General features: G+C 39.5%; 1 protein-coding gene across 2 annotated transcripts in view; it reads right to left on the bottom strand.

Moving 5' to 3' along the window:
* The window catches only part of csnk1g1 (casein kinase 1, gamma 1), a 34,132-nt gene continuing 12,012 nt past the window's right edge, over nt 1-22,120 (bottom strand). The window contains exons 5-13 of one of the 2 annotated variants that reach the window (XM_028573936.1): nt 15,620-15,771; nt 10,775-11,009; nt 10,574-10,659; nt 10,036-10,120; nt 9,258-9,406; nt 9,039-9,146; nt 7,726-7,836; nt 5,161-5,267; nt 1-324 (exon numbers count right to left, since the gene is read on the bottom strand). In XM_028573936.1, the coding sequence (XP_028429737.1) occupies nt 270-324; nt 5,161-5,267; nt 7,726-7,836; nt 9,039-9,146; nt 9,258-9,406; nt 10,036-10,120; nt 10,574-10,659; nt 10,775-11,009; nt 15,620-15,771 (1,088 nt within the window). In that variant the 3' untranslated portion in view covers nt 1-269. The remainder of the gene's footprint in view (nt 325-5,160; nt 5,268-7,725; nt 7,837-9,038; nt 9,147-9,257; nt 9,407-10,035; nt 10,121-10,573; nt 10,660-10,774; nt 11,010-15,619; nt 15,772-22,120) is intronic. The other variant, XM_028573944.1, reaches the window with a different exon arrangement.

Genomic DNA, 22,120 nt, shown 5'->3' on the forward strand with positions numbered 1-22,120 from the left:
GAATTCAAACAAAAAGGTTTCCATTTGGACAACTGGCCTGCAAAACATTCCAACACATCTTGGAGGAAAAAAAGAAGAAGAAGAAAACGTGAAAAGGGACTCCCATCAAAAGACACAAGCATCTTGTACATCTCAACAAACCATTTTAACGGGTCCCCTCCAGAGAGCAATTCAATCAAGATCTTTCAGTTGGAATGGGACCTTATTGATTTCTGAAATCACAATCAACTGAGCCGGACCTTGGAGCGTTTCAGGCCGGTGGCGGATGATCATTTGTGCCTCGGCGTGTTCTTCTTCCGTTTTCGCTTGAAGAAACAGCAGCACCTGCGGACAGATACAGACATTAGACCGATATGTAGATAAGGGAGGCTTCAAATGAAGCAAACTAAAAAAAAAAAAAAAAAAAAAAAAAAAAAAAAAGCAAATTGGTATGCTGAATTTCAAATCAAACTTTCAAAATCTGAGCAGATACATGTTTTTGGGATCATAATAGTGTGAACTGCAGCTGGCAAAAGATTTGATTACTAGGACACAAGATGGATGCATTGTCATCCACCAAGTGTTTGCATGGTTCTGCACCTCCCACAGAAAAATGGCAGAGGGGACTCAACTACAAACTGCTGCAGTGACTCTGAAGGCAACATTTCTCCTATGCAAAACAATGGGAGCAGTGCACATACAGCACAAGACAGGGTGAGCCTAAATGGTCGATAGAACATACAAAGACAAGAAAAAAAGCTGTGGATCAAGACATAGGACAGTGACTGCGTACTCTTAGATTAATTCATTAATAACAAATAATGGTGCACCATGCAACAAGAGTTAAGAGACCTTTAATCTGAAGCCAACATGTGCTGCTAAAAGAGTGATATCTGATTGCCTAACCCAAATGGAATTTACAGATTTTTTGTTGTTGTTTTTTGTTTGCAGAGGTGATCCAGAATGAAAATCTGCAGAATTTAGTAGACATTTTTTTTTTCTTCTTGTGGTGGAGAGGTGTTAAAATTATGTTGTTTGTTTAAATCTGCGGAAATTCTGCGGAAAACCTGCGGGAAATCTGCGTTTGCAGATTCTGTCTGGCCCTGCTGATTTCTTACAAATGTAACAGGGGTACAAAAAAGATGATTTAGTTAACTTATATCAAAGTACTTTATATCAAAGTTGTATATTATTTTTGCACTGATGTGACATCAAGTTTTAAGTTAGTATGCCTGCTCACATGGCAGCACGGTTTACGGTATTCTTTACTCATCTGTCACTGAACAACATCGGGCGGTGGTGACAAAAAAGTAGAAAAGGGCAGAGACTTGATAGTACACATATGGTAGACAATATTCTCAGGGGTATATGGCACTATTGTACCAGTGAGAGTCTACTTAAAACGGTGTAAATAACAACTCCACTGAGCCCCAGCCTAGGCTGGTCCACTCCCTGTCCCATGAGTCTGATGTGGACGAGCAGAGAGGGACTCACCACAGGTTGAGCATTTTCACGCAGCTACAGAAGAAGAGAGAGGAAACAGTGTAAAGAGAAAAGAAAGATAGATTAATACAGCAAGACTAAGATGATGGGGCTGGGCACATGCCACACAAACATGCACACAAACAAACAGGACACCGGTGGACACAGAGAGGGAACGTTTGAGGTTAAAGGACAAAAGAAAAGGTTACAGAACATCTACTATGCAGCTATTTTCCCTGTGTTAGCAGAGTCCAGGAGCCCATTTAGGACGGAAGGTGGGTTAATTATTTCGGTAAAACTTTACTTGAAGGTATCTACATAAGAGTGACATGACACTGTCATGACACATGAACCATAACCATAACTCTAACCCTAACTCGTCATGACAAAAACCGAACAACACTTAATGGCAAAAGCGTTATGTCATAAATGTTTATTACTTGTTTATGGCACGTTCATGACAGTGTCATGTCACTCTTATGTAGATCCCTTCAAGTAAAGTGTAACCATTATTTATTGCAGAATTCCTGGCTATGAGGATGTTACAGTATCAAAATATGCTGTGTAATGTAAGCTACATTTGCAATAGGACCATCTTTTATTTTTTTTATTAATCTTTTCTGCTTGCTGAATCAAATAAAAATCAATAGCTCATATGATTTAACTGTCTAGTTGCTAATGTTGCCTAATGTCAGACATCTAATGCCAGGAGCCCATTTAGTCCAGGAGCCCATTTAGGATGGAAAGTGGGTTAATTATTTCTTGCAGAATTCCTGGCTATGAGGATGTTACAGTATCAAAATATGCTGTGTTATGTATGCTACATTTGCAATAAGAATGTGCATTAACAATCTTTGTAACTAGAAATTAGAAATTCTAACAAGAAATTGTTCTTTTCTGCTTGCTGAATCAAATAAAAATCAATAGCTCATACGATTTAACTGTCTAGTTTCTAATGTTTCCTAATGTCAGACATCGAATGTCCGTCTCCATTTGATAAAGGATGTTGGACACCGATGGAAATAAGTGCAAGATAGAGTTGACCCAACTATATCACTATCACTATTCTGTAATAAGTCCATTCAAAGTTGTTAGTAACTACTTTTTAACTACTGATTTACTAAATCTGGAAGCACAATTATAACTTAAAAATCTTAGCTAGTAAAGACTTCAAATCAGTTGCTAGGAAACATATGTAGGGCTGTCAATCAAAAGCAATCAACTAGGTAAACAAGAAGTAACTGTAGCATCACAACCATAAAAATAAAAATGTTCCATTTCATTTCTATGATCACAAGCTGTAACAAACTGGTCACAAATGAAAGTGAGCACCATGGCAGTGTTAAATTACAAATCAAGCACTTTATTTCAATGGCTACTTTTCAGGTTTATTGTTTTCTTAAATTATTTAAATGTGTTGACAAAGGACATTTTGTGATGACCTGATTATATCGGTCTTATAATATGTCAGCAAGCAATGCATCATCAAGGCTGTGTTGTAGATGTTGATGAAAGCCTTTCACCCTTGCACAGTTAACCATATGCAGTGCACCAATCCATATGATGCACATTGCACACATAATTTGGGTGATATGAATGTAAGATGATTGCAGAAGTGACACTGATCTGTGTTTTCGTTTTGTTATTTTTAAAGAAATGGCAGAGCAGATTCCGAAAACAAATCCAGTGTGGCAGAGTTTAAATTTTTATGATTTATCTGTCATCGGCTAAGGCTGATGAAAGAAAAGAAAAAAAAGAAAAAGAAAATCTGTATCGGCACTAAAAAGAATCCATATCGGTCGATCCCTAATTAATAATTAAAAAGGATGAAAGAGCATTAATTCACCACAGGAACCTGATATTCTCTAAAGAATTACATCAGACGCATTATTTGCATTCATTACTTCATGTCTTTGTATCAAACATTAACTTGTCTGACGAGGTATCAAAGAGACTGGCAGTAAACACACAATCAGCGTATCAATTGTGTGAATGGAGACAACAGGAGGAAGGCCTGTCATCTGGACCGAAATAGAAAGGAGAGCAGATTAAAGTGAACCTCTGGGAGATCAATCATTTTTTTGGAGAGGGAGGGACTGAAGCTAAATACATTAATAGATTTTTTTTATGTCAACATATACAAGATGCATTTGGATATATTGTGCAATAAACAACCATTTATTACAATGCTACATTGTGAAATCTGAAATTTTACCTTATTATGATTAACAGTTTTTATTTTGTTTTTAAACAAAACAAAACCTACAGCCCACAACATTCATTTACCTTTTTTTGATGTTTTGCTTCTGGAATAATTTCCCCTCATTTTAAATTGTCAGCTGGCCCATTACCTCTCAATAGACCACTTATTCAGCACTGACAAGTATTTTTTTGGAAACCATCTCCAAACTAAACGCACAGTTGCACAAACATATTTGGTAGAACCAATACAAATTCCACTGTTTTAATTGTTTGTTTACCAATTTTTGCATAATTTGACACCCAGTATTTACAGGGGCAAAAGCCATTTATCTGCCTTCCACAACCCAAACTAGGCCCACTTTGATAATATTTTACATTTATACATTTTTGGCAGAGTATTTCAACCATAATCATAAAAGTTTCCAACGCAGCCTCACAACAGGGAATAACTGTGCTGACCTGCACTATTGAGGTCCTGCTTGGTAACTGAGCAGACCGGGACCAGATCAAGGGGGGTCTCCTCCCTCAATTAAAGCAGAGTCTTGGAATACAATCATTGGCTTAACATGAGTATGGTCGTGCTGGCGACTAGAGACAGAGCGCCATTTTAAAGTGTCTTGGCATGTGTAGTCCTCAGCCTCTATTTTCAACCGCTAGGCACTTATTTTCTCCATTAATATACATTTTTTTCTCACAGCGAGTTGCGCCTCCGAAGACCTCTTCTCAGCTCTTTTCAGTCAGCTGAACCTCGTGACATTCAGTTTTAGCACAGCAGGTGGCCAGCCATGGCATCATTCCAGCTGCTGGTGCTGAAGACTAACACCAGTAGCTGTTTAGCTGGTGCTACCAGCGCTAAGATAAAGTGAATGAAACCAATGCTGATGCCTGGGGTTTTCATGTGTTTTTTTTCCACCCATGTTTGCCTCTCAGGGAGAGAAGGGAGTGACTGATACAATGAAATAATGTGCATAATTTTGTACATGTGACTAAGTTACCACGTGGAAAATCTGGTGTGATCTCAACTGGCTGCTACCACGATACACTGACAGAATCTGCTTTGCATTGATCATTACTGGTACTGTTAAAGACATGATGATTAGGTTGATCAACAGTGGCGTATTTCTTTAAGATGGTCAGGCTGCTAGAAGATAAAATAACATCCTCAGTTGCTGCCAGTGTGGCCTGTGTTTGGGGTCGACTGCTCAGGCAGGCTACATGTAGGAGAAGCTGAATTAACTCCGACTAAGAAGTTAGTATATATGGGCTTTCTTTCTTCAAGTTGGAATTGAGGGAACAGCATCAAGATCAAAAACCCTCACAATCAGACAGAAGATAAGAGGGGCAGTAGTAGGATGACAGCTGAGGGATGTCACAATTCAACAGCATAGCAAAAAGTGGCGAGAGAGAGAGGCAGAGAGAGGTAGAAAGGAAGCGCGGGAAGGAGAGAAAGCAACAAATGGACATGGAGGAGAGGTGTGGCAGGTGTATGACACATACTTGGCCTCGTCGACCACTTCCACCTCTGCCTGAGGTGTAATGGGCTGTGTGGAATGGACGGCCAGTGGATCGTCTGCATTCAGCTCCCCGTTGGTCGAGCTGACCACCTGTGGCGCAGACAGGGGTGTTAACTTCAAAAAGAGTTAAGACATTGGGAAGAATCAAAGTGAAAAACTCTTCCTGCTGGGGAGTTTCTCTGGTTAAAAACTAATGCATGAATGATGCTTTACAAATTCACTTTACTTTTATTGTCTTCTCTATGGAATACAGCAGCAAAGAAGAACACCAGATCAATAACAAAAAGCACTTTGTGTTGCATTAACTGCTCTTTCTTGCTTCCGTTTTGTATCCATAGCCACTCTGATTGTCCGTGTGTCCCCCTTATTTAAAGCAAACTTCGAAAACTTAAAAGTTAGTCCCAATGGGCAACAAGAGATGGGTAGAGGACCATAACAATTATGCAGTGGGATATCAGTAAATTGTAAAATCTTCATATTCGCCCACCCAGCTCTTCAAATTCTTGCCAATGACAATAGGCGACAATAAATTTCAACTAATCTAATTTATTTATGTGAACTTCAAGCTCATTTCTGTTTAAAAGGTGTAATAATCAAAGCTTTCATTTACAGTAGGTTTAAAACGTTGTACTTGTATATCTGCAGGGAGCAAATAGGACTGCTTGTCTATATGAATCTAAATTATTTTAATGGTTTCTGAAATTTACTTTCCAGTACAACAGCGTATTAGGGCAATTGGAGGGAAAAAAAAAAATTATAATTATGGAGCCGGGGAAAGGGGTTATATTTCGAGAAGATGTAACTAGGGACATCCTTATCTGTCCATTGCGTTGTAGTTCCGGACACTGGGTCAGGAATAGGGGGGGGCAAGTGGAGTTTTTGTCCCTCCACTTTCAGGTGTTATGGTATGGTAACTATTAACCAGCAGCAGAGCTGCAGGTGTGGAGAGTGTGCCAAAAACACATCTGGTCATTTTGTCGCCAGGCTTCCTTGGTGCACGAGTGGAACACTTGGGCACAGGGTGGGATCAGAAAAAGGTTGGTACATTAGAGGCTGTGGCAATCATGGCTTATCACATTCACCAAAGGAGTTCTCGCCGCCATGACAGTTTGGGAATCCTTTAGATTGTTTTCCATGGAGGAAAGTTATTGTCTGGGACTTGGGACAGATCCCGTATCGTGTTGCAGAGGGAACAGATACCTGCTGCCTTCAGATGGCTGTAGAGACAAGGAAAGGAATAACCATAATAATGGCAACACAGAACGCGAGTGTTGATATTTACATGTTAAAAAGAACCCTTTCAAGCGCCTTGAAAGGTAGCAAAAACTACACAAAACAGACCAATTCATAGCAATGTCTTAGAACAAGTCAGAATGCTTATGATAATATGGTGATTGTGGGCTAAAATCACTAGTATTTATTGCAATAAATTATGACAAGGTCATCAACTGCAGGCATAGTACATGGTAAGCCCCGGCATCTGCAGTGAATCTGCAGCAATCCTAACACCATTCAATTCCATTCATGATAAATCTCCTGGAGATAAAGTTGCTAGTCGCAACATGTAAACATGCAATTGTTGAAAGAACTTGTTTATTTTTATTACTGCATCTACCATAACCCATTCAACTTTGCACAGATATATCAGAACTCTGTTTTGGAGGAGACGAGGTGCAAGATGACCGTTACGTGTCTGCTGGAGGTGCTGGAGCTACTACAAGCGGGCTATTCTGCGTTCTTACCGTCTGTGTTAAAAAATTACACCAGGTTGTACCTTTAGGCATAATGGCCCTTTATGACTAAAGAGCATGCATTTAGCCGTCTAAGCCAGGTCAACCCTGCCATGCAAGAGGCTTCTTGATCTTGCAAGGAATGTCCAAGCGCCATGAGGAGTTGTAGGACCTAAGATCAAAATGCCACAGCCAGGGCTGCTGTTTATAAAGCTAAATCATATTTTCACCATCTGGGGTGGGAGGCACCAGATGACATGCATATGGTGGTGCAGAAAAATAACATTTCCCAGCCAGGGGTAAAAGGGGTGGGGGAGGTATATGGTTGTAGATCTGTCTCACACACACACTGCTAAAATACAAAATAAATGTGTCCTGGTTATAAGTCTGGGATTGTGCATTTACTTAACTAATCAGAAATACCTATAAAATTCTGGAAATAATCTTTTTGGATCAATTATGAGCTGTTATTTCATTAGGTTTTCTAGAGATGAATAACAATAAAAGATGTTTAGGGCGACATTGAAATTTGATCTCTTCTGTCTGACCTAGAAAGCATGTCTTAAAGTGTATAAAATAGCCTCAAGTTAATAATAGCAACCACATTTCCGAAATGCGGAATTACCATTTGAAAATGCCAAACCTTTCTTTAAAAACAGGTTAAAATATATGAATGATGCACCCGAGTATCGTTAGTTTCTTTTTTTTTTTTTTTTACTTGAAGTATTAGTTATTATTCTGGATTAGATCCTATGAGACAGATCTGACTCCATAGAGATTGGGTGGGGGTTGTGGTTGACCAGGTGAGGGGTGTATACCTGCACTGAGCCCCCGTGCCTATCCGCTGCCAGGTGGGAGGTCAGATAGGAGGAGTTTGCTTGGCGTGTGGGCTGCACCTCCCATGCTCCTCGTCGATCTGAGACCGCTGTCTGCTCAGGAGTCGGGGGCGTCGGTGATGGGAGGGGAAGTGGGATTGGGGGGAGGGGTGCGATGGGAGAGGGTGGGGGTGGTGATGGAATAATTGTGTTAGGAAAGATGGATATTTGGGTGTGCGAGGGCAGGTACCATGCAAAGCAGCATGAGAAATGGAGAATTAAATAAATAATAAATTATTAAATACAAGAGGGAATCAAAATCAAAACAAGGCTTCAGCCAAAGAACTGAACAAGAAACTAATGAGCCTAAAGCCAAATGGAGGTACGCTCTTACATCTCAAATTTTGGGCTTTATTTACATTTAAAGCTATAGTGCGTAGTTTCTGTCTCACCCATGAGGAGTTCTAAGTAATGACAACAAAACTGTCCGCGCATCCACATCACAAGCCTTCATTGAGATAGATATATATATATATATATATATATATATATATACATACACACATATACATACATATACACACACACACACACCTTTTAAAAATACTTTAACGAAACAAGCCAATTGTTTGACGAGTCCTCTTTGTAACAGCAATTAACAATAGTGATCACAGCAGAAGTGTTTACACAAACACAATGTAGAGTACATTCAGCAGTGAACTCACTAAAAAAAGGAATTAAAATCCTTAATTGGCAGAGGTGTTTGAATGTTCTTATTCACCCAAACCCTATATGGAGCAAGACTTTGCACCATAGCGCTGAAACATGTGTAAGAGTGAACTGCAGTCCCATGGAAATGCTGCCATTAATGAAACACCTGCGCTGACAACCTCAGCACATGTTCTCACCTGTTCCATCTGGTAAAGAAGTAAAATAATTCATCCCTCACTATTTTATTTCAATGTATGTGAATTATTAAAAAGCATTGTCTCAGTTATCTTTGTGGGCTGCTGTCAATCACAGGAATCCTTTTAAATTTCTGATCTAAAATAGTTGATTGATTAGTTGGTTGACAGTTGACCAAAACAAGAATATGGAAAGAATTGGGATTGATGGTTTAAAAACCATTAATCTGTTTTAACATCTATTTGACAAATTTCTAGGATGCTAACGCTTTGTGGACAACTTTGCAAGCAGGGGGATGTGTGTGTGTACCTCATACATTTCAGGATCTATTGAAACCCTGGTTTTCACTGGGGAAACACACACACACACACACACACACACACACACACACACACACACACACACAGTACCTGATTTCGAATTGGTTGGTGCTGTGAGGGCCGGTCTCTGTGAGCATGGCTCTCTCTCGTCACAGCAGATGCTCCAGAGTCTATATGGACAGACCCCACTGGTGTGGGCTGAAGTGAATAATCATCAGTTAATGCTGTGCAATCAAGCAGCATACAAAAAAAAAATAATTGTTGACCGACTTTAAACACATCTGTCAGTAGTTTATGTGCATTACTTACTATCTGCCTGCCAACCCAGTCGTAAGTGTAGTCAAAGGTGTATCCTTTTCGCTCAAACAGTTCAGTGAACAGAGTTCGCAGATATTCATAGTCTGGCTTTTCAAAGAAGTCCAACCGTCTCACATATCGCAGGTAGGTGGCCATCTCCTCTGAATTAAACAAATATACATATAAAAAACTGGTTTAACTTTTAAAATGGGTACTATAATTCTAATTATCAAAGTGCTCATATTATGCTCATTTTCAGGTTCATAATTGTATTTAGAGGTTTAATTTTCAGAAAACACCATATTTTTGTTGTACTGCACATTGCTGCAACTCCTCTTTTCACCCTGTGTGTTGAGCTCTCCGTTTTAGCTACAGAGTGAGGCATCGCATTTCTGTACCATCTTTGTTGGGAGTTTAAGTACTGCTAGCTAGTCAGAGTATGAGGGAGTGCCATGTTAGCAGCTAGGTGAGCATTATAATGTGTGTTACAAAGTGACGCACGTTCGTCACGGAAGTAAAGGCTGGACTACAATAGAGCTGTTTGGAGCAGTTTGTGAACAGTGTTTTCTGTTAAGTCGCTTTGGGGTGGACTTTGGGCCTTTTCACTTTGTAAACCTATAACGTGCACAAAAAAGATATAACAATAAAAAGAAAGGGGAAAAGCCAAAAAGCATAATATGAGCACTGTAGATTTTCACAAAGAAAGATCAAATCACAGCCAATCTCTATGTGATCATTGTCAAGCTTTACAGCCTCATCCACAAATTCATTCCAGCCATAATCAGTTTACCTGGGAAGTTCTCACAGAGGACCTCGATGGGAGTGTTTCGTTTTGTGTCCCCAATCTTCTGGTATCGTTCTTTCAACGTATCGGCCTTCAGTAGAATGAAAACAGAAAGACATATGAATCCATTCTGAACATTAATCAGAATTATGTGAAAACTCTTTCTTAATACAGGCTGGTTAAAAGCTAATCTTAAATCCTGACTGTACAGCCGATTGGATTACACAAAGTGATAATGAGTTCTTCTCTTCCTAATTCTATTTGCTAATAGCAAACATTGATAACAGAGGTCTTTATATTTACATTCTCTCACTTGTAATAATACTGAATTTGGACTTAAATACAAAACTGACTTTCAACACATTCTGAAATCGTTCATAAACAACTGCAAATAAAACAACAATACTGATCTGTTTATCAGACCATGATGTCAGGGTTGCCATGAAATCATGTCAGCTCTCAGATGTGTTTTTTTTTCTTCATGATAAATGTTTTCTACATAGAATAAAACTGATTTTGTAACACTTCCATGTACTTGGCATACCTTTAGTCCTTGCCACGGTAGACTCCCGCGAAGGAAATACATGAACATGTGGCCTAAGGCCTCCAGGTCATCTCGCCGGCTTTGCTCTATATCGATAGATTTGATAACATTTAACTGAGAAACTTCAAGAATAAAGCACCAAACCACATAAACATGTCAGAACACTACAGAACCAAAACAAAGCTATGAACCTAATCTTACCTTTGCCTAAATGTGTATTGATGGACATATATCGGGCAGTGCCAGTCAAACTCTTATGCTCCCTGTATGGAATGTGTTTTTTGGTCTCAGGGTCGATGTACTCTTTGGCCAGACCAAAGTCTATGATGTGGATGATGTGTTCCTTTTTATTTCCTTGCCGTCCGATGAGAAAGTTTTCAGGTTTTACATCTCTATAGATGAGGTTTTTAGAGTGCACGTACTCCATTCGAGAAATCTGAGGAGAAAGAAAACAGCAGAGTCAGCAAACGGAAACGTTGACAAAAATTTGAAATAATCAAAAAAAAACAGGCCACAAAGTCTGCAAAACAGGAATCAATGTATTAGAATACAAAATACTTAAAACTGACATTTCAATGAAAGTTGACTGCTGCATTATGTAAATGTTTTCAAGAGCATTGTGATATAGTATTTCATAAGGAATTGATGTCAGCATTATTTCATACTAAAAGGGGCACTCCACTGATATACCACATGTAAATCAGTTTACTAGTCAGGGGAGGGAGCTTTGTCAAGTCTGAGAAAATGACATAAGTGACATCACCTGAGTCATTTCAGCTTAGAGACTACCAATGTGTAACAGAAACCCTGCAGATGTTGTGGTCGGGTTGGCTCAGTGGGTAGAGCAGGCGCACATATGCTTAGAGATTTATGCCTCGACGCAGAGGTCCAGGGATCAAATCCGACCTGTGACGATTTCCTGCAAGTCTTCCCCCTCTCTCTCCCCTTTCTCAACTAGCTGTCAAATAAAGGCGGAAAAACCCAAAAATAATCTTAAAAAAAAATAACTGCAAATGTGAAGGGAAGGTCTCATGAAAGATGCAATTGAGTTGTATTATGGGAAATGTAGGATCCAGTGTTTCACACAAAGTAAACAATAGTTTTTTTTACGCCTCCGTCCCAGCGACATATCTCAGGAACGCTTTGAGGAATTTCTTCCAATTTGGCACAAACGTCCACTTGTACTCAAGGATAAGCTAAGATTGTGGAGGTCAAAGATATCCACCGTCGCAGGCTAATTTCCAATCTCGGAATTAAATCATGAGAGTCTTGCTAAAGTTGGGGGGGGCGCTCCCATCATGTAAATCGTTTGGTGTAAGGTGGTCATAAAACTCTGTCCCCTCTTGGCGTTTTGACAAAATCAAACGTGTTTGATATCATCCTAAGTTTTACGTCTTGGTAGTGAAGTTAAATCATGTAAACATTGTCAACAACCAATTGATTGGAAAACCTTGTCCATGGTTTTATGTTCAGTAAGCTTGACTACTGTAACAGTGTCTCTTTTAGGTCTCCATAGTAATCTATTACAGCTGCAGCTGATTCAGAACGCTGCTACTCGAGTCCTCACTAGGGTTGGGTACCGTTTGGATTTTTACGATTCCGAACCGGTACTTTTAAAACGATTCCGATTCCTAAACAGATTCTTGAAAAACTGAAAAATTATATCAAAGAAAGGCTCTTTTATGGATTTTTTAAAAATTGAAAATGATTTAAATTTAACAATATATTAACGTTTTAAAGTACTTAAAGTAAGTAAACCCAAGTCACCTAACACATAACTACAATAATTTAACAAATAACAGTTACACTAATAACAAGTAACAACAAAATAAATGTTGAGTTGGTATGCCAACCAGCTTCAAACTTTAGCAGTTCTTTTGCAGAAAAATGACCATATTTGCCCTCTCTGGCAAGATAGGACACCTCTCCTGACTTATGGCATGTCTCGCACAGGAAGAAACTCTCTCAGACGGTGTCCAAGAGGTCTGTACACACAGGTATGAGTTTGAAAGGGCAGACAATTTGGGGAGGATGTCCCGCCTCCCCCACCAACAGGCTACAGGGTCTTATCCTGAATGATAGATAACAGAGCAAACGTAATACGTTTACTAGCGATCACGTGCAGTGAATGGTTAATATGCTTTCATGTCCGTTTTGGTGAGCCCAGAGGGAAAATATGGCATTTAAAAAGTAGCCTACATTTATGAAAGCTAGCTAACTGTGGACTACAGAGAAAGTGATATTTTTACGTCCATTTCGGAGCGTGTACAAAAAGCTGTCTATCAGCAGTGATTGTAGTGCATGTCCGAGAATAGCGCGGACACGCACTTCACACCGCGAGCGGGCATGTACGCCACTCGGCGGAAAAGGGAGAAAGAAGAAGAAAAAAAAAGAGAGAGAGTCTGCCGCTGTCCAGAGCGACAGAGGGAAACTATTCCAGTCGGAAATTAAATTTGCGTTCTAATCCGGTCCGAATACTACTGTTTGCGTAGGAACCGGTTCCACTATGGAACCGGGTTCTGGTACCCAACCCTAGTCCTCACGAAGACCAAGAAAGTGGATCACATTACTCTAGTTCTAAGGTCTTCACACTGGCTTTTTCGCTCTCAAAAATTGATTTAAAAATAATACTGTTGCTTTATAAAGCCCTAGTTTAGGGTCAAAAATACATTTCTGATCTTCTGCTACATTATAAACCATCCAGACCTCTCAGGTCGTCTAGGACAGGTCAGCTTTCGGTCCCCCGAGTCAGAACTAAAGCAGTGTTCAGTTTTTATGCACCATATATCTAGAACAAACTCCCAGAAAACGGCAGGTCAGTTGCAACTCTCACTTCTTTTAAATCAAGGCTGCTTTCTGTTTGAAGCTGCCTTTTATTAAATCAAGTTTTTGTTCATTTCTTACACTGCACTGTAACTTTTATTCTTGTATTTTATACCTTAGTCTTATTCAGTTTTAGCTTGTTTTTATCTTCTATTCTCTTTAACGAATGTTATTAATTGCTCTTTAATGTTTTATGCAAAGCATTTTGAATGTCCTTGTTGCTGAAATGTGATCTATAAATAAAGTTGCCTTTCCTTACCCTGAAACCACACCTCTTTTTTTCTACTTTTTGGCACAAGTGAGTTACTCCAGCTCTTATTGTGGTATCACTTACTTGTGCCAAAAAATAAAAAGGAAGAACTATGTGAATACAGAGATACTGGCTGAGATTCATGCTTTAGCAACTCTCGGTTCTGCAACATCATGCTTATGTTGTGCCGTTTTTTAGGTTTCCTTACAAATTTGCAGGGGCTATCTGCATTACAAGAGCACTGCAGATTTTGTGCTGACAAAATGAAATGCTAGAAATTTTGAGATGTGAGGTGCCTAAAAGACTGGGGAAAACACCCTCTGAGCCACTCTTGACACAGTGAGATTCAGTGATGGCTTTGCTCTTTTTGACAGCCTACATGACTCTGATCAATAGTATGCGTATACTGACAGATTGTTAATTTGCAGACTCTGCACTGGTAGTCGACCTGCTCCATGGACCACCGTAAGCAGCATAAAAATAATGTTGGGCTGAATGTACCCAAACACTGTAAAACAGCTATGCAGTTTATTGAATATAGTACATTATATATATATATATATATATATATATATATATATATATATATATATATATATATATATATATATATATATAAAAAATTTTTTTTTTCTGTTAAATTCATGACGATTGCTGAGCGGCGCTCGCAACCGCCAGCTATGTTAGACAAGCCACTATATCCATGAGGACTGGTGGATTAAATTGGCTGCCATACACACAAAGTATGCTAGAAAGACACACAGCTGACAACCTCGCAGCTAAACGAAATTGATGCGGTGGCAAAGACAGGCTCGGACAGATGTTCCGTGTGCGCCAACAGCTGGGAAAGTGGCTGCATGTGTCCACGACATTGGACGCAACATCGTGGCTGCGCGACGTGCAGCTTCCTGCAGATGCTGAACACGGAAGGTATGTGCGAGCCTCCAGAACAGCTGAACTGGGACTCAGTTACCTGCTTGTCAGTTAATGGTCAATGATCAGTCAACAAGGATCGACAATGAGTCGGGGGGAAAAAAACAATCTAAGTTAGCATCCCTACCGCAAAGTTGAAAATATTTCCACGAATAACATTGGAGTTAAATTATGAATGGTTGTCAGAAGAGGAGGAATGGAAGGAAAGAAGCCTGGATTCTTCAGTGCAAACCTACAAGTGTGCTCATATGACTGCGGTAACCGCATCAGTCAACATCAGTTGACCTCACGCTAGACAAATTAGAGAAGAGCAAAACTGAAGCTAACGCTAACACTTTAAGGCTAACAACAAGGGCTTTGAACGGCTTTCAGACTTGGCTCAAAAATATCTCAAAAATATAAACATTCAGTCCGTTAAGAAGGCCGAGCTGAATACAGCCTGTAGAGCAAGAAACGTTATTGTCTGATCCAGCTGTTAACTTGTCCGAATCACAAATGCCACCAAAGCAACTGTTGTGTTGGGTTTCCTTTAATTAAGCAATATCAACGCTGTTGTACTGAATATCATCACGACTCTGATTATCTTTGGCACTCTGCCAAGAGCCTAGGACTGAACAACGTAGTAAACAATAGCACTCCCTCTTGTGTGATACTGTTTAATAAAAGGAAACACAACACAGGATCCATCTTGGGCGTGTTCTTGTCAGTTCATTCTTGTCCTTGAAAACAGTTTGCAAAAGCACCTTAACTCTAGGTCCACTTTTTTGCTCATTTGTCAATTTGTAAAGTTTGAGTAAACAAACTCCACCTGCTAAGAGAGTGTGCTTAGACGCTCCAGCAAAAACAAACTGGACAGGTAGACTATGTGTTTAAAAAGAAATGGTCAAAGGTTCTCCATCTGTTTCACATCAAAAGCCATCCAGTGATTCACTGGGGAAGAATTCTTTCAAAATCCTGGAAGGCTTTTATTGTCAAACATATGCACAAAGTGTTCAGTTTTATACTAACATTTCACCAGTAAGTCACCAGTTTGAACTCACCAGCTGAATAGCTATCATTAAGACCGTCTTCAGTGAAAAGGTCCGGTCGCAAAGGTCAAAGAGGTCCTCTAGACTTGGGCCCAGCAGTTCCAGAACCATGGCATTGTATTTCCCACAGGGTCCAAAGTAAAACACCTGGGGCACGCCTTCAGCTGAAACACAAGGAGAAAGAAATTAGACTTACAAGAGACACAAATCCCAACTCAGTGGACACACCTGTACTAATCCTTACATTTAGTAATCCAAAGTCTTTATTGTTTTTACCAAGTGCATCCAAAATATGCAAGATCATTGTAAATATCTTAGATAGCAAACTGTTGGAGGAAAAGAAACTACTATTAGCTATTTGCTTTTCCTTAAACAGTAGTAGTAGTAGTAGTAGTAGTAGTAGTAGTAGTAGTAGAAGATGAAAAAAGTAGAATATGCCTTCGATGTTTTCCAGTTATATGGACGTTAAGACTATTAGGGAGGCAAAAGTGTTTATTATTCCTGTCTCCCTTGACTAATGATATTTCTAAGTTAGGTCAAAAGTGAACCATAACAGGCCTCAAACTGGTCTGGAGGAGGGGCATCACAAGGTTACTGAGAACAGAGAAAGCTGCTAGGTAAACATTTACCCTGATGTAAAATACAACACAGTGCCCACAAATTACACGGTATCACTCCTCAACTGCAGGCTGAAAACTAATCTTTTTATTGCCTCATACTGCATCCTCCCAACTGAATCATGTCCTCTTTGCTCTATTCACTCTAATTGCTCCAAAATCCTTTCCATCTGCCACCTTGGCTCTTATTTTACTTCTTGTCACAGTGCAGTTTAGTGTTGTGCGGTAAAGTCTATTGCAACAGTAATAATGGTAGGGCCGGTGCTCTGACCCGTATACTCCTTCGTATGGGTTGTTTGTAATGCTGCCGATCTGGGAATTAAAGCCCCTCGTACTGTTAAACTTCTAGAAAAGTGTTTGCGCTTAAAGCCTAAAATTGTAACGTGAAGTGATGGCAGGGTGTGAACCGTTTTAATGGTCCCTTTATTCCTGCAGTTTGTCATGAAATTAGACAGATGGCACACAAAGAGGATTTCTCAACGTATAACAAAAGCCTTATTATCCTGCACACACAGTATAACATTCTAATAAATCTAATGTAGTGTTTTGCAGGAAGTTTTACGCAAATACAACTCCTAGTTATTTATAATTATTTGTTATCTGTGATATTCGTATTCTTTTTTGTCTTCCTGACCAAATCCGGACAGGTCAACAGGAAAACAGGTCAAACGGTTTATTGCCTTTGGGGGACGCATGATTCAAAGTTTGACTTTGCTTAGTGCTAGTCAGAGTCCTATTCAAAAAAGGTCCCCTCATACTCAAGAAACTTCAAAGAAATGCTGGAGGTTCAATCACACAGACCTTCATCAGACTGCTTCAGCTGTGTAAAATATAATTGCCTAGAACAGGGATCTTCAACAGGGGGTCCGGGATCCTCAGGCGGTCCTCAAAGGCAATGCAGGGCAGCCTCCAAATTATTGTCTTAACATGAATCAAACATATTAGCAAATATAAATCCCCACTGACGATAGGCTTACTGGCCTATAGGTAAGGTAGTCACTAAGATATCCATCCACAGATACAGTTAAGGATTTAATGTGCCACGTGTATGTTTAACATTAAAACAACAATTATTAGGGTATTTTAATAGCTTAGTATTCTATGCCAGAAAAAGGTGAAGGTCACCCTACACGATATTGTAGGCCCAGTTTGATATGCAACTTAAGTTCTACAATCTACAATTCTACTACAATTTGTAGTAGGGGCTCCCTGCTCCGGCTCTCTTTCAGTTAAGGGGCTTAAAAAACATTGAAGACCTTTGGCCTAGAAGTCAAAAAAAAAAGAAAGCTGTCCGTTCCTAAATCCCGTCCTTTAACACTGAGTATCTGCAGATTCTGAAATAAGAAAGACTCTTTGGGAGCATTACTGTATACATAGTAGCTTTGTTTCTCTTGTGTTCATACTTGGTGATGTGTGTATCTGTGTAGCTAGGGCTGTCAAAATGAACGCGTTAATGCAACTTCCTTTTAATGGCACTCATTTTTTTAACGTGTGATTAACGCATGCATGTTCTGTGATTTCACTAGTAGTAGTAGTTTGGGAAATCAGGAAGCTGCAGCAGTAACGTGAACAGTGTTGCCAACTTGGCGACTTTCTCGCTAGATTTAGCCCTCTTAGCGAAATTGAATCGATTGACAGTCCTGGTTTGAGCAATATTTATTTATGTACTGTATATGAGGTGCATATATGTATAGGTTATCATATTTGCCATTGTTCCTCACCTGTGAATGGAGAGCACACACACACACACACACACACACACACACACACACACACACACACACACACACACACACACACACACACACACACACACACACACACACACACACACACACACACACACACACACACACACACACACACACACACACACACACACACACACACACACACACACACACACACCTTTGTTGTGGTCTCAATCAACTCTTGAGGAAGTGAACTGGCTCCTCAGCTGCTAAATGTTCCAATATGTTCACCAGCTAGCCCCTAACTTCTGTCTAACATCTGCCTGTTATTTTTGCGGGGCAAGTAAGGATTGTACTGTAGATTTATCAGCATGAGAGTGAACCAAAACAGTTAAGTTGCTGGCCTTAAAACCAAAACAATAAGCTGAGGGTAAAGACGCTCTATAGAGCTGAGGAGAACGGAACTGAACTTTGTGAGAATATTCGGTCACTATGAGTAACCCATTTCACATTACACGTAATCATTTGAACCATTGTTATAAAAATATTGATTAGAGCCGCTTTTGTACTAAACTATTTCTAATTTTCTTTTTAGTAACTCCCTAGACGAGAGCTGGTACATTTAGTTTCTGTCCTTAACATATGTAGTATATCTCAGTCTATGTACAGGCTTGAAGATTTCTTTTCCTCTGGACACATACAGGTGAAAATGTTGGACAGGCTGCCAGCTGACAATATACTGTATTGGTTGTGTGCTCAGTTTATTCATGTTTTGTGTGCCACGACGAAGGAGACGGCTCTAAGACATGAGTTTGGACAGTAAAGTTTAGTGAAGGGACCAAATTGCCATCATAACATTTTTATTTTGCTCAAACAATTTAAGCAGAGACTGATAATGAGAAAACTAAATACTAATACTGATGTAGTGGGTTCGAATATTTATACTGAATATGCTGCTGAAGACATTTGACTTGCCAGCTGGGTAATAGGAAATACACTACAGCATGAAAGGTCGCATTAATGCTGTCAGCTAGCATATGGACATGTAGGAGTCCTACTGTGCTCCATCTTGTGTTTCTGGACATCATTATGCAGTTCTGTGGGTTGCTAATTGTACCATAGGAATGAGTGACTAGAAACCCCGGGAGCCTGTGGGAGGCCTAAAAATGCGTCAGATTGAAGATGTGCTGTAAATAAGTGGATAAACGGTTGTTCAAATGAAAACAAGGTTGGTCAAGCTTTTTACTAGCAAAGGGGAAACCGTGGATAGCAGAAGGATCATTATCTACAGCAAAACAGTCCTCATATAAGATCAAATATGTGTGTCCTGTACGGCAAAGTATACTCTAATTGTACAGGAAGACTCAAACTTTAAAACTACCACTTTTGTAGGTACCAATTTTGACTTCTCACATTCAATTTTCTTAAAAATAATGAGAGCAATTCCTGGGTGTAGTTCTAACTTGGGCTTCAAGACATTTCTACAGTGCTTCAAGCAAGTAAACGGTATGTGGCATAGACAAACAAAGACAGCCGTCTGAGCAGAACAGCACGGGGTAAACAAAAAAGAAAGAGGTTGATTTGCCTCTATTAGAGCAATATTTTGCAAGTAAGCTTCTAAAAAGGCTGCTGACTTGATAGATACAATCATGACCTGATTGTTTTGTCCTGTGTTGGGTTTACAATGTTGTTGGCATCTGGTGGTGCTTTTTCTGTGTATGCGTTTTTAGACGTCCTGCTGCACTCTAAATTTCCTTTTCTAAGGATTAATAAAGTGGAACTTGAACTTGATTGTTACTTGAATTTCAGTATTTCATGCTGGGTATGATGTCTGCTCAAACCTTACAGACTTGACACATTCTCCAGACATACTATTTGAAAATAGAGTTAGCTTTACCTATTTTAATAAACTCAAACTAAGTATATACTATGCACTTGTATTATGTAGTAAAATACAAATATTGGATCAAGATATATCATATACACGTATGTCATTACTTAGAGCAGCAGTTCTGTGATCAGAAAAGAATAAATCAGCATAAAAACCATAACTACAAAAAAGGTATTGTATCAGTTCTCCCAGCCATTAAATAAAACAGTCTGTCGGGTGTAAAAGGATAATAACACATTTCCCTATGCATTAGTGCAATCTAATAGGAGGTGCTGGCTGCAGTCCTTTACAACAAAAGGGGAATAAGAGAAATTTGGGATGAATGAATATGACTATATGAATCTGGTTAGAAGCCCGACTGAAAGGCACTCGGCCAACTTACTTCGGGTGCAATTTTTCAACCAGCTGTCAAAAATCAGATCTTTCTCTGGACTCTATAATTAGATATGTCCTGAACTTGGATGTTTTATTTTGACCATCTGGTAGTAGTTGTTCTGTTATTAATAAATTACCCGTCACTGTGACACTCAAAGTCTATATATATATAAAAAATGTATTTTAGTCATATATGTGTTTCTTTTGCACCAATAATTTGTAGACCTGTTTCATCATATTATAAGATTATTAATGCCAGAGCAAAACCATGCCACCTCACAAGGGCTATGCTCAACAAAATGTTACGGAAAGAGAAACAGCGATTTCTTCGTGCATGTCGGTAACATCAAGTATGTTTCTTTTTTTTGAATAATGGCAGAAAACATCACAGAAATGATGTTGGGATAACTGTGCGGTGCCTGTATGTGTGGAGTTTGCATGTTCTCTTCGGGCCTGTGTGGGTTTCCTCCCACAGTCCAAAGGAATGCAGGTTAGGTGAATTCATGACTCTAAATTAAACTGTAGGTGTGAATATGAATATCTATATCTATCTATCTATCTATCTATCTATCTATCAGTCCAGGGATAGACAAGTCACCTGTCCAGGGTGTACCCCACCATTCACCAGGGCTCCAGCCCCCTGCGACAGGATAGGCAGTATAGAGATTGGTGGAACGATGGATTTTTGCATTGTAAGTTTATGTCAAGTGTGTGCAAAAATTGTGTCATAAAAGTGGATGCGTAGAATAAGGAGACAGGCAAACTGCAGCGGCTCTGCAGAATAATCAATGTCTCAAAAAGTCTACTAGAACGCAGCTCTCTAGTTTCTCATGCCCTATTTTTTCACTCAAAGTAAAACATTGTCGGAGAGGGATGTGTTCGCAGTAGTGGGAACAGACATCCAGCATAAGTCTGCCGGCCTTTCTTTTAAATGTTTGTAAAATCTAGTAAGTTGCGTCACGGCGGGAAATGTTTACTTTTGATCGCAATGGTCACAGAGGTGGTGTAGGGTTTCATGACGAGGTCTGACTGCGAATGCCTTTAACAGCTCAATCGTGTCCACCCACCCTTGAACAAACCCTCTTGATCTTCAAAAAAAAAAAAAAAAAAAAAACATTTTGTCCTCTGTCCTGCTGTCTTGTAAAACCAAAGCAGCAACAAAGCAATTATTGACTGCACTGATAAATATTCTCACATAGTATCTGGAAGAAGATGCTTAATTCCTAATTGAAACATCCTAATTAATATTCAGTGACAGTTGGTTATGCACCAGATCCAACACCTGATTGAGCATTTGAGTTTAACCACACTAAGTTATTAAGACCGTGTCACACAGACACTGTGACAACCACATTGGCTGAGAGGAATGTGGCCCAGTACACAGCCAAGAAGAAATGAGGTCACGTTATCCCATCTGGAGGAGAGGACAGAGGCAGGTTAGTACTAAGAAAGGCAGACCCACTCTCTAAATATTTAATGACTTTCCGCACGGTTGGCCTTTTCCAGCCCTTGCCTTTGCAAAACAATAGCCATTATAGTCCCAGTCTGGTTATCATATATGCATGTAGAGCTCTAAAAAGCACATCAAAATCCATACATCGCAAAAACGTGGCTTTATTTTCCATGCCAAACTATGACTGATGCCATCCCTGAACTGTAACAGCGTGGTTTTGTAAGGAACATCTTAATTAATAAATTCACAAGCCAGATGATCAAACAAATCTCTTATCAATCTCTAGCCCCATTTAAGGTGTATTCATGACTACCAGCGTAATGTATATGTTATTATTCTAACCATTTTACCAGAAGAGCAACGAACAACTATAAAAAAAAATGTCTTCTATTGTTCCATTGTTTCTAGCGTTCCTACCCATTTCCTCTGGTACCAAGACTAAAAAAAGTTTGCCCTTAATTTATTTCTCTGTTGTCATTTAATCCT

Source organism: Perca flavescens, chromosome 1, assembly GCF_004354835.1.
Source record: "Perca flavescens isolate YP-PL-M2 chromosome 1, PFLA_1.0, whole genome shotgun sequence".
NCBI classification, from domain to species: domain Eukaryota; kingdom Metazoa; phylum Chordata; class Actinopteri; order Perciformes; family Percidae; genus Perca; species Perca flavescens.